The sequence below is a fragment of the Stenella coeruleoalba genome, assembly GCF_951394435.1.
Source record: "Stenella coeruleoalba genome assembly, chromosome: 10".
NCBI lineage: Eukaryota > Metazoa > Chordata > Mammalia > Artiodactyla > Delphinidae > Stenella > Stenella coeruleoalba.
In genome coordinates this window covers 22,849,913-22,862,517 of record NC_137156.1, presented here as the reverse complement: position 1 = coordinate 22,862,517, position 12,605 = coordinate 22,849,913, and the positions used below count along the sequence as shown (strand labels likewise).

At 51.5% G+C, this 12,605-nt stretch overlaps 1 protein-coding gene across 4 annotated transcripts; it reads left to right on the top strand.

The window, feature by feature from the left end:
- Positions 1 to 322: 322 nt before the first annotated feature.
- On the top strand, positions 323 to 12,371 carry FLOT1 (flotillin 1). 4 transcript variants are annotated; one of them, XM_079934259.1, is made up of 13 exons: positions 574 to 712; positions 1,046 to 1,102; positions 1,402 to 1,477; positions 1,567 to 1,657; positions 1,884 to 2,027; positions 2,165 to 2,284; positions 2,371 to 2,466; positions 2,679 to 2,831; positions 9,657 to 9,838; positions 9,997 to 10,042; positions 10,153 to 10,290; positions 10,540 to 10,704; positions 11,827 to 12,371. In XM_079934259.1, exons 2-13 carry the CDS (start codon positions 1,060 to 1,062, stop codon positions 11,854 to 11,856), a joined length of 1,284 nt encoding a protein of 427 aa, XP_079790385.1. In that variant the 5' UTR covers positions 574 to 712; positions 1,046 to 1,059; the 3' UTR covers positions 11,857 to 12,371. The 4 variants fall into 4 exon arrangements, with proteins under 4 accessions (XP_079790387.1, XP_079790388.1, XP_079790385.1 ...); XM_079934261.1 differs by lacking the exon at positions 1,567 to 1,657 and having other exon boundaries at positions 323 to 712; XM_079934260.1 differs by lacking the exon at positions 1,046 to 1,102 and having other exon boundaries at positions 587 to 712.
- Positions 12,372 to 12,605: the final 234 nt, after the last annotated feature.

Here is a 12,605-nt window from a genome sequence, read left to right as displayed (position 1 = left end):
GGGGTGGCTGCGGGGTCGATGGGCTGTCAGGGGGTGGCTATGGGGTCGCCCGGTATGTTCTGTGAACACAAATAAACTTGATTTACCGTCAGCAGTCATGTGAGTGTCTCTTTGCAAGCCATGGTCCCCCATTCCTCATGGCCTTCAAGCGCCTGGGCCGGAGGAGCCGCGGCCAAGTCACCAGCGGGCGCTCCTCCCCGGGCCCCTGAGCCCCTTTTTCCCGAGTCACGGAACCCAGCAACCGGTAACCGGATGCTGTCGTACGTTGCCCAGTCTGCGGTTTTCCCAGTTAATTCTCGCGGGGCAAATCCGAGGTGAGTCAATCTCCCTTGCCCCGCGGTGCCAGACCCACTGAGGTCACGTCCCGTGGGGCGGGGCGTGGAGCGGCCTGGCTAGGGCTCCGGACCCCGGAGGGGCGGCGAATTGGGGGTCGCCCCATCCGACCCCGGGCTGGCTCGGCAGCCCGGGTGAGCCGGGGCCCGGGCGGGCTGCGGACCGGAGCGCGGCCTGCTGGGAAAGGGGCGGGCCGAGGGGGCGGGGTCGCGTCTGCCGCAGCGACAGGGTGCGGCCTGGTTGGGGGCAAGGGTGCGAGCGCGGGCCCAGCTCCCAGGCAGGCTGTGCGCGGGCGGCCCCTGCTCGGCGGCTCACGGGTCCCCTGCGCGTCCCCGCCCTGCCCCGGACCACGGCCACGCCGCTGCCCGCGTCCGGGAAGGTAGGTGGGGGGTGGGGTGGGGAGATGGAGTCGGGCTGTGGAGGAGCAGGGACGGTGGCGCAAGGGTCTGGGGGTCTCCAAGGGCCGGGAGAGCTTTATCAGATAAGGGAGAAACCGTCGTCACTGAAGGTGGGGTGCGGCAAGGGGCTGGGAGTCGCTGGGTGACTGCGAAATTTCACAGGGTAAAGCCTTAGCGGATCCGTGGGCGCGGAAGGGACGGGGCCGCATTGTCTGCAGGCGGGGCGGGACTGACAGGAAAGCGAAAGGGTTCACTCCTGTGGACTCCACAGTGCCCCTTGCTATCAGCAAAGGCTTTCTCTCCCCCTCCTCCAGCTCCAGCCTGAGCCATGTTTTTCACCTGTGGCCCAAACGAGGCCATGGTGGTCTCCGGTAAGTATTGTTCTCTGCTCAGCCAGTGACCCCCAAGTCCCCGCAGAGGTCCCTTCCCCCTCTCCCCACCAGCTCCCTAGCGCCAGACCTTCTGCCCACCCCAGCCCCATGGTTGCAAGCCACCCACTTGTGGTGATTCCCTGCCTCTATCCTTCCAAGGCCTACACTGCCCGCTGCTCCTGCCAGCGCCCAGATTTCTTCGTGGGGATTGCTTCCCCCTCCCTTCCCCGGTCGTCTTCCACATTCCAGCTCCACCGTGGCCACTGGCCACCGCAGCTCATTGTCTCCTCACCTTGCAGGTTTCTGCCGGAGCCCCCCAGTCATGGTGGCTGGAGGACGTGTCTTTGTCCTGCCCTGCATCCAGCAAATCCAGAGGTAGGTTGAACAAGAGAACTAGGGAAAGGGAACTCCCGTTTTCTCTCTTTTCTCCTTTTCACACTGTCCACCCCTTCTTTTTCCCCTAGGATCTCTCTCAACACACTGACCCTCAATGTCAAGAGTGAAAAGGTTTACACTCGCCATGGGGTCCCCATCTCAGTCACTGGCATTGCCCAGGTGAGGCTTTCAGAGCCTATCCTCCAAAGTCCACTCCCCCATCACCTTCTCTGTCCCCAGACATTAAGAATCTTCTGACCATGGCCTTCCCTACCTCTTGCTATGGAGAAATTTCTCTGCTAGTCTCAGCTTCTCCAGGGATCCCCAAGGCACTTGACTCTCCCAGCTTCCTCCCTGTCTTCATGAGACCTTCACCACACCCTCCCTAACCCTATTCTGGCTACAGGTGAAGATTCAGGGCCAGAATAAGGAAATGTTGGCAGCTGCCTGCCAGATGTTCCTGGGCAAGACGGAGGCTGAGATTGCCCACATCGCACTGGAGACGCTGGAGGGCCACCAGAGGGCTATTATGGCCCACATGACTGTGGAGGTGGGCCTGAGGGCAGGGAAAGATCTGGAAGGGGTGCCAGAGTGAGAGGGGCCTAAGGACCGAGCTAGTCTGTAGGAGACAGTGGTCAGAGGATCTGAGAGCTTACGTTCCTCCTTCCCTCCATCGTGTTATCCTAGGAAATCTATAAGGACAGGCAGAAATTCTCAGAGCAAGTTTTCAAAGTGGCCTCCTCAGACCTGGTCAACATGGGCATCAGCGTGGTCAGCTACACCCTGAAGGACATTCACGACGATCAGGTAAACCTAGGCAGTTGCTTCTCCCTGCTTTCCTGCTCCCATCTTAAACCTTCCCGAGGACTGTGATATCTGCAACTCTCCCACAGGACTATTTGCACTCCTTGGGGAAGGCTCGAACAGCTCAAGTCCAAAAAGATGCTCGGATTGGGGAAGCGGAGGCCAAGAGAGACGCTGGGATCCGGGTGAGAGATTTGGGGGTTGCTTGGTCTCCATGGGCTTATTGTGCACCTGGTGGAAGAGGGGATGGCGTGGGGGCTGGTGGAGCAGGGTTGGCAGAGGATATAAATGAGGCCGGGCCTGGGGTGAGGACAGAGGAGCTTGGTGGAGATCAGGCTCTCTCCCTGGGGCCTTCCTCTCCCTACTCTGACTCCCTGCCTGATCTCTGCATGCACAGGAAGCCAAAGCCAAGCAAGAAAAGGTGTCTGCTCAGTACCTGAGTGAGATCGAGATGGCCAAGGCGCAGAGGGACTACGAGCTCAAGAAGGCTGCATATGACATTGACGTCAACACCCGCCGAGCACAGGCTGACCTGGCCTATCAGCTTCAGGTCAGAGCCCCTATGCTGGCCCGGTGGCCAGGCTGGACTTCACTCCCTCCCCGTTCTTCTCAGGCCACCACTCTCATATTCTAACTCTGATCCCCTTATTCTGGCCCTCCATTTCTGACCCAGCTCCTCCTTATGAGGAAGATTTAAAAGACCTAAACGGGGCTTCCCTGGTGGCGCAGTGGTTGAGAGTCCGCCTGCCGATGCAGGGGACACGGGTCCGTGCCCTGGTCTGGGAAGATCCCACATGCCGCGGAGCGGCTGGGCCTGTGAGCCATGGCCGCTGAGCCTGCGCGTCAGGAGCCTGTGCTCCGCAAAGGGAGAGGCCACAACAGTGAGAGGCCCGCGTACCGCAAAAAAAAAAAAAAAAAGACCTAAACGTTTCAGCTGAAAAGCAAAGAAAAGGCCTAGAAAGGATACCCTCTATAGGGCTGATCACGGGCTTGAGGCAGGTTGTGCCCTGTGCCAGGGCACCTGGATGAGGGGGTGATCCAGAGCTAAGATCCAACCAGGCTCCACATCGGGCCTGGGTGAATGGGTCTGCATCCACCCAGAGGAAGGGGTGCCTTTTTCTAATTTGCACAGGGGTACTCCATGGGCCCACAGCAGCCCTGGTGATCACAGAAGTGTGTGAGGAAGGAAAATGTGGGCTTTGAATCCCACAAAATGAGACATGGGGGCCCTTGAAAATGCAGGGAGGTGTAGTCGATCCTCATCATTTGTGGATCCCATAACTGAGAATTTGCCTCATCACTAAAATTCATTGGTTACCTCAGAACCAGTATTTTTTGTACTGATGACTATTTGCAAACATGCGCAGAGTGGAGAAAAATTTGAGTTGCCTGATATGTGCTTCCCAGTTGAGGTTGAACAAGAAGATGTTCTGCCTTCTTGTTTCGGCTCCTACTGTAAACAGTGTCATTTTCATAGTATATTCACTGCCACATTTTTTGCACTTTTGTGCTTTTTTTTGGTGATTTCAGTTTAAAATGTCCCCAAATGTAGTGCTGAAGTGCCGTCTAGTGTTCCTAAGTGCAAGAAGGCTGTGATGTGCCTGATGGAGAAGACGTGTGTTAGATAAGCTTCTTTTAGGCATGAGTTACAGTGCTGCTGGCCATGAGTTCATTGTTAACGAATCACCAGATATGTTACATATGGTGTCTTTAAGCAGAAACACATAAAGCAAGGATATATAGGACTTCCCTGGCGGTCCAGTGGTTAAGACTCTGTGCTTCCACTGCAGGTGGTGTGGGTTCGATCCCTGATCGGGGAACTAAGATCCCACATGCTACACATCTTGGCCAAAAAAAAAAAGATATATATTGACCTGTTTATCTGTTGTGACCAGAGGCTCACAGGAACCTATACCTGTATTTCCCTTAGGAACAAAATAAGTGTTTTGTTAATTCAGTGTTCATGGCTACTTTATAAAACAGAACTACCATAAATAACAAGAATCAACTGTACTCTGAGACCTTTACCCAAAGGGTAGCAATATTATGAAATTCATTTTTGCCAAGAGTTGGTACAGGGTGAAATTATGAAATGCAACACATCTTTAGTTATGACGTTAAATCCCTGGGTGGCTTGACAGGTACCTGAGTGTGGCATAGTACTTTGCTACTCAAAGTGTGGTCTGCCTCCCAGCAACATCAGTATCCCTGGGGAACTTGTTAGAAATACAAAATCTGAGGCTCCAGCCCAACTGACCAAGTCAGAATCTGTATTTTAACAAAATTCCTAGGCGATTCATGTATTGATAGACATTGGAGTTTGAGAAGCATTAACATAGTGGAAAACACCAGCTTGGACGGGACTTAACCCACCCAAGGATAAGGTCCTTAATCTTCTTCTCAACATGGCTTGTCTGCACATCAAAGGGTTGGGCTGGTTTGGGTTCTGTTCAGCTTTTATTAGTTCCTCATTTTGTGCCAGCCAGGCTTTGTGCTAGGTGCTGGGGAAAAAAGGATTTGCTCAACAGGTATCTGTTAAATGCCTGTTATGTGCCAGGCATTGTTTTGGAGGTGAGTATATAAGTATGAATGAGACGGAATAAGATTCCTGCCCTCATGGAGCTTTACGTTATAATACACAAAACCACTAATAAGCAAATAACCTTCACTGGCTCAAATTACATGAAGTGCTATGAAGGAAATACATAGGTGGTACTTTACTGGGGGGATACTCTATTAGGTCAGGGGTGATCAGAGGAAGCTTCGGTGAGGAAGTGATACATGAGATAAATCCTGAAGATGAGAAAGAGTCAACGATGTAAAGAGTTGTGGGCCAAGAACATTCTAGTCCAGTGCTGTTCAAATAGAACTTTCTGAAATGATGGAAATGCTCTATATCTGTGCTGTGATGTTGAGCACTTGTAATGTGGCTTTTGTGACTGAGGAACTGAATTTTTAAATTTTTTATTTTGATTTAAATAGCTATATGTGGCAAGTGACTAGGCAGGGGACTGGCACATGCAAAGACCCTGATGTAACAAAGAGCTCGGCGTGTCCCAGGAACAGAAAGGAGGTTTCTGATCCAGTATGGCTGGTGTGCTGTGAGTAGGGAGAGGCAGGCGGGACCAGGTTTACTAGGGTTCGAGTGGCCGTGATGGAGACTTAGAAGATTCAAAGCACAATGGGAAGCTATTGGAGAACTTTAAGCAGAGAGGTGCTCTGGTCTAATTTACATTTTCACAAGGATCAGTACAGCTGTTATGTGAAGAATTGATTGATTGTCAAAAGAGAAGAGAAGGGGGCTTCCCTGGTGGCGCAGTGGTTAAGAATCTGCCTGCCAACACAGGGCACACGCGTTGGAGCTCTGGTCCGGGAAGATCCCATATGTCGTGGAGCAACTAAGCCCGTGCATCACAACTACTGAGCCTGCGCTCTAGAGCCTGCGAACCACAACTACTAAAGCCCGCGCGCCTAGGGCCCATGCTCCGCAACAAGAGAAGCCACCGCAATGAGAAGCCCGCGCACCGCAACAAAGAATAACCCCGCTCGCTGCAACTAGAACAGCAACAAAGACCCAATGCAGCCAAAAATAAATAAATTAAATAAAAATATTTTTTAAAAAAAAAGAGTAAGTGGGGAGGTGAGTTAGGAGGTTTTTCAAAGATGATGGATTGCATAAATGCAGCTAATTGCACTCCCTCTTAAAACCTTACTAAATCCACATAAGGTGATTAAAGAAAAAAAAAAGTTGGAGAGAATAGGAACAGAAGCAACAGAAAGCATAGCATCATTTTGGACGCTGGAAAGCTGTGGTAATTGACCAAGGAGGTCTGAGACAGCTGAGCCCAAAGCCGAAGGAGAGAAAACAATGAAATGATCTGAGGCTCAGGAGCTGGCAGCACCAGGGGCCTCTGGAGCTGTGACGAAGACTGTTGAAATAAGGAGAAACAGGTGAAAAGTGACTTCTCAGAGCGCTCTGGCTCCCTGTCTCTGGGTAATGCTCCCTTCTCTGCCCCAGTAGACTTCTGGGGGTTTATTATCTGATGAGAGTAAACCAGAGGGCATGACCTGGGGCCAGCCAGACACAGGTGAGGGCCTAAGTACTTAACCAGTAACAGGCCTGAAGAGGCTGTCTGCCTTTTTTTATTTTTTTTATTTTTATTTTTTTTTTGCGGTACGCGGGCCTCTCACTGCTGTGGACTCTCCCGTTGCGGAGCACAGGCTCCGGACGCGCAGGCTCAGCGGCCATGGCTCACGGGCCCAGCCGCTCCGCGGCATGTGGGATCTTCCCGGACCAGGGCACGAACCCGTGTCCCCTGCATCGGCAGGCGGACTCTCCACCACTGTGCCACCAGGGAAGCCCCTGTCTGCCTATTGAATACTGAATAGTGACCACTTCCCCTAACCACTCACCCCATATGGCTCTCAGAACCCCCATCTTCCAAAGAAGAAATCAGAAGACTGCTCTGGGGAACATGACCAATCCAACATGAAAGACTTGAAGATCCTGAATCTGAGGTTCCTCAGCAGATGAACTGCCTAGGTCAGCCTAGATTGAAGCTCAAAGCCAATGAGCCTCACCCACATACCCAGAGTTTCCCTTCAGTGTTTCAGACCTTCCTCCCTGTGAGCAGACAAGCAAGGAATCCCTGACATATGAGGGATCCTGCAACATGGAAGACAGGCCAAAATCACAAGCAGAGCAAAGCAATTTGAAGGATACATACTATGCAGGGAGAAGAAAGCTTAAAAAAAAAAATATCCTCAGTGATAAGAGAGTAGTTCACATCTAGGAAATCAGGACATAGAAAACAAAAAAGAGCTTTTAGAAATTAATAAAATGGAAGAACTGAAAAAAAAAATTACAGTGGAAGAGAAATTCTAATAAATTTCCCAGAAAATAGGACAAGACAGATGGAAAAATTGGGAAAGAATATTAGAGGCCAGCCCAGGAGACCCAACAGAACAAAGAAAACAGAAGGAAATCATCAGTGAAAAGATTCGGACATGTTTATGTGACTTTCTGGATTGAAATGGTCCACCAAGTGCCCAAAACAGTGAATGAAAAACATCTACCTTGAAGAACATCACTGTGAAATTTCAGAACACTGAGAATAACGAAAAGAACTAAAAGCTTCCAGAGAATGAACAGATCTCAAGCAAAGGGTCAGGCATCAGAATGACTTCAGATTTCTCAAGAAGCTAGAATACCCTGGAACAATGCCTTAAAAATTCTGGTGGAAGATTAATAACAACCTAGTAACCTGTACTCAACCTAATCGTCATTCAAATAGAAGAGTGGAGTGAAAATCTCAGAGAAGCAAGATCTGAAAAAACTTATTGCCCACATACTCTTTCCTTTTTTTAAAAAATTTTTTGCGGTATGCGGGCCTCTCACTGTTGTGGCCTCTCCCGTTGCGGAGCACAGGCTCCGGACGCGCAGGCTCAGCGGCCATGGCTCACGAGCCCAGCCGCTCCGCAGCATGTGGGATCTTCCCAGACCGGGGCACGAACCCGTGTCCCCTGCATCAGCAGGCGGACTCTCAACCACTGCACCACCAGGGAAGCCCTCTTTCCTTTTTTTTAAAAAAATTAATTTTTGGCTGCATTGGGTCTTCGTTGCTGCACGTGGGCTTTCTCTAGTTGCCGTGAGCGGGGACCACTCTTCGTTGCGGTGCGCGGGCTTCTCATTGCGGTGGCTTCTCTTGTTGCGGGAGCATGGGCTCTAGGTGCGTGGGCTTCAGTAGTTGCAGCTCGCGGGCTCTAGAGCGCAGGCTCAGTAGTTGTGGCGCACAGGCTTAGTTGCTCTGCAGCATGTGGGATCTTCCTAGACCAGGGATCGAACCCGTGTCCCCTGCATTGGCAGGCGGATTCTTAACCACTGCGCCACCAAGGAAGTCCCCCACATACTCTTTCTGAGGGAGCTGCCGGAGGTTGAGTCTGAAGAAGAGAGAGAAGGAGGAGTGGGTAGGCTCCAACACAGGAACACCGTGATGCTGCATATGGGGGCCAAGAGCAACTAGTCCAGTTTGGAACAGGTTTGAACTTTTAGGGTCAAAGACAGTACAGGGTGCCACATCCAGAAGCACCCTTCCTCTGGAGTGAACAGATGGGTGTTCACTGTAAAGGCAGGGGCACCATCTCTTGTGTTGATGAGCCCCACAGGGGAGATGGTGCACATCTGAGCCAGAGCAATGAGGCAAGAAGTGTGTTCCTCCCCCGAACTCCTCACCGACATCTTGGCAAGAGCCTTCTGATCCCTCTACTCTGCAAGGGATAAGAAAATGAAATCTGCCTAAGAGGAACTCTATGTATACATGTTCTTGTAGTTGCTTACAGTATCCCGGAAAGGATACACGACAGGCTGCTCACGGTGGTGGTTTCAGGGAAAGTGAACCAACCAGGTGGCTTGAGAAATAGGTGGGAGGAAACCTATCACTGTTTACTTTTTTTTTTTAATTTGGACCACATACAAAAGATAAAAGTGACACACACACAGCCCCCAAAAAGAAAGTTGGTGAGAGAGAGAAAAAAAAAAAGTTGGTGAGAGAACTTTTCAGTAGTTGACAGTGGCTTGCACTAAGGTAACCGCCACACAGATGGAGAGAAGTGCATGGATTTGAGCGTAACTGGAGGTGGAGGATGGCTACCATGCACTCAGTGCCCACCAGGTGTTCATACTCTAGAGGGAGACTTGGTGGAGAAACAAGGTGATAGGAGTTCAGTGGAGGGATACTTCACCTGGCCTGAGGGAGAACTGCTGGGTTCCAGCCCTATCCAGCCCTGAAGCTGAGACTACGTGGGGAACAGCCCTAACTGTTGGTATTGGCTCTGATAGGGAAGATCAGGCCACCCCCCATCGCTCCTCAGGCCATGCCTTGGATCTGTACGGGAAACGGACTCCCTTGGGCAGGCTGAGCCCACTGGGACCGCCTTCATGTGCCTGCTCAATTTTTTTTTTAAGTTTTTTGAATTGACACAGTATCAAGTCTTTTTTTAAAAGTTATTTATTTATTTATTTTTGGCTGCGTTGGGTCTTTGTTGCTGCACACAGGCTTTCTCTAGTTGCGGCGAGGGGGGGCTACTCTTCATTGCGGTGCGCGGGTTTCTCATTGCGGTGGCTTCTCTTGTTGCGGAGCACGGGCTCTAGGTGCGTGGGCTACAGTAGTTGTGGCCAAGGCACGTGCGATCTTCCCAGGTCAGGGCTCAAACCCGTGTCCCCTGCATTGGCAGGCGGATTCTTAACCACTGCGCCACCAGGGAAGTCCCCCTGCTCTATTTTTACATCCCGCCCGGGAGCCCCGGCCCTAGCTTCCCTGCCTGCTTCCTGGCCGCTTGCTCTTCAGCTCTGACTCTGAGCATCCCTCCTTCCCAGGTGGCCAAGACGAAGCAGCAGATCGAGGAACAGCGGGTCCAGGTGCAGGTGGTGGAGCGGGCCCAGCAGGTGGCAGTGCAGGAGCAGGAGATCGCCCGCCGGGAGAAGGAGCTGGAGGCCCGCGTGCGGAAGCCGGCGGAAGCCGAGCGCTACAAGCTGGAGCGCCTAGCAGCGGCAGAGAAGTAAACACCCCTTCCTGGCCCCTTGCGGCTCCTTCAACCACCTGGGCGCCCCCAGACGAATTGCTGAGGCCTTCTTTACCTGTACTCCTCCTGTGGAGTCTTTCTCCCAGAGCAAGGGCTCTTCCTCAGCTCCTCCCTCCACTCCCTTCTCTGCCCAGGTCCCAGCTGATCATGCAGGCAGAGGCAGAAGCCGAGTCCGTGCGGGTGAGTTAGCAGATGGCTCTTGCCGGCTTGTGGAGGGAGTGGAATTGTGCTGGGATTTCTTGTCCTTGACTACCGCCATCAGTACCCCAGGCGTCCTGTACCCTCCTCAGATGCGTGGGGAAGCCGAGGCCTTTGCCATAGGGGCCCGAGCCCGGGCCGAGGCTGAGCAGATGGCCAAGAAGGCAGAGGCGTTCCAGCTGTACCAGGAGGCTGCTCAGTTGGACATGCTGCTGGAGAAGCTGCCCCAGGTCTGGGGGTCGTGTGGACAAAAGCAGAGGAGGGACAGGATGAGGGAATGAGGGGTGAGGGAAATGAGGGTCTGGGGGAGAACCAGGCTAGGGGCCATAAATTCGGGGTGAGAATTACAAGCCAGTGACCAGAGTGAGGAAGGGTGATCCTCACAAAAGTGAAGGACAAGGATCTTAAAACCCAGAGTAAGGAGTCTTAGGATGGGTGTGGTCAGACCACAAGTGCTGAGTGGGCATCTTACCTACCAGGTGGCAGAGGAGATCAGTGGTCCCTTGACCTCGGCCAATAAGATCACACTGGTGTCCAGTGGAAGTGGGGCCATGGGGGCGGCCAAAGTGACCGGGGAAGTGCTGGACATCCTGAGCCGCCTGCCGGAGAGCGTGGAGAGACTCACAGGCGTCAGCATCTCCCAGGTGAGGGTTTCTAGGGCGGGGGCTGTGGAGCCGAATCGCCAGGTTCTTACGGCATGTGATGCAGCGGGCCTAGCATGGGGCCAGCACCCAGGAGGCCTGGGGGGCCACTGACATTTATTAATTGCTTTCTGTGTGCCAGACACAGTGCTAAGCTTCTACACAAATGGTTTAAAAATATTTTTAGATCAAACTTCCTTTGGGGTATGTGGGGTTTTACAAAGTAAAGAAACTGAACTTCCAGTTTAGCCCATGTCATACAGCTGGTGAAGCTGGGCTTCAAACCCAGGCCAGCTATCTCTGGAGCCTGTGCTCTTGGTCACCCCACGGGTAGAAGGAACTAGCTGCAGCCTGTTGAAAATTAATTCCAGGGCATATCACTGCTTTTCTTGGTGCCTGTTTATTCACCTGTAGATTATGGTAGAGATCAGAGAGTAGGACCTAGAGCCAGACTGTTTTGGTGTGAATCGTGGCCCCAGTGCATGGTAACTGTGACCTTGGACAAGTTAATCTTCTCTGCACCTGTTTCTTCACCTTAAAACTGGGTTAATAAAAGTAACTACCCTGTTGAATTGTTAAGGGGATTAAATGAGTAGATATTTGCAGTGTTTAGAACAGTGCCTAGCATGTAGTAAGTACTATATAAGTGTGTTAAAGGACTTCCCTGGCAGTCTGGTGGTTAATACTCCACATTCCCAATGCAGGGGGTGTGGGTTCGATCCCTGGTCGGGAACTAAGATCCCGCATTCTGCACAGCCAAAACAACAAAAACAAAACAAAGAGTGTGTTAAATAAAAAATGCATATATAAATAAAAGCACCAGACTGAATCAGTGACCTTCGAGCTGGGTTCCTTGGAGTCTCCTTGAGGTCTGCAGTGGATAATTGGGAGCTAAGGAGGGCCTGTGCAAGCAGGGATCTGGCTCCCTTCACCCCTTTGCAGTAAGTAATTCATTATTATACAAGAATCCAAATGACTGCTTGGCAAAGGGGGTGAGGTAGGGTACCAGAAAAAACTAGAGTACTCATGGAAGTATGCATCCTCCCTGCAGCCTGTTCACCCAGATGGGATCCTGGGAGAGCAGGGCACCTGGTTCCCATAGTCATCACTGTTGTCTTTTGCCAGGTGAACCACAAGCCTCTGAGAACAGCCTGAGCCCTCGACCTTCGCGATGCCCAGCCTCATAACTCAAGTTGCCTGAATGGTCCCAATACTGCATGCACTTCAGCTGGCTCCCCAAGCACATCCTTTGACAGCGGAGTTCCACCGCTTGTCTCTCCTCGCCAAAAAGCCCGTCCCTTGCCTTGGAAGGGAAGGGTTGCTCCCTTTTCCAGCCCCATACTGCAGACTGCCAGTCCCATGCCAGCCTTCTGATGATCCCACCCCCAACTTATTTAACTTAATCTACTCTCTGAGCCTGTTGTCCAGAATTCTTCCTTGACCAAGCCTTCAGGGGTGGTCTGCAGGTTCTCAACTTTGTCAAATAAATTGCTATTAATAAGTACTGATACTTATGAACAGTTAATATAGCAGAACTAATTCAAAATGAATGCTAGAATGTAGCTTTTGCCTTTGCCTTCAATAGGCTTTTTACAATGGAAGAGGCAGTAGTTACCTGTATGTTAAGTTATAGAATTAATCCCCCTCCCAACCCTGAAGTTGGTTATAGTCAGCAAAGCGTGCTGAAGTGGAAGCAATATCAATAACTGCATTCGTCCCTAGAATTACTGAAAACACGGCCAAGGGAAATTGTTACATTTGTTCAATTTCCAGGGCAGCTTTTAGACTATTGTGCTCCTTGAAGCATGAGGTATTGGATGGAACAGTTTAGAATGGGACCATGGTGTGACATCCCTCACTAGTGATTTTTTGCCTTAGGCTGAGAAAATCCACAGGATTACAGA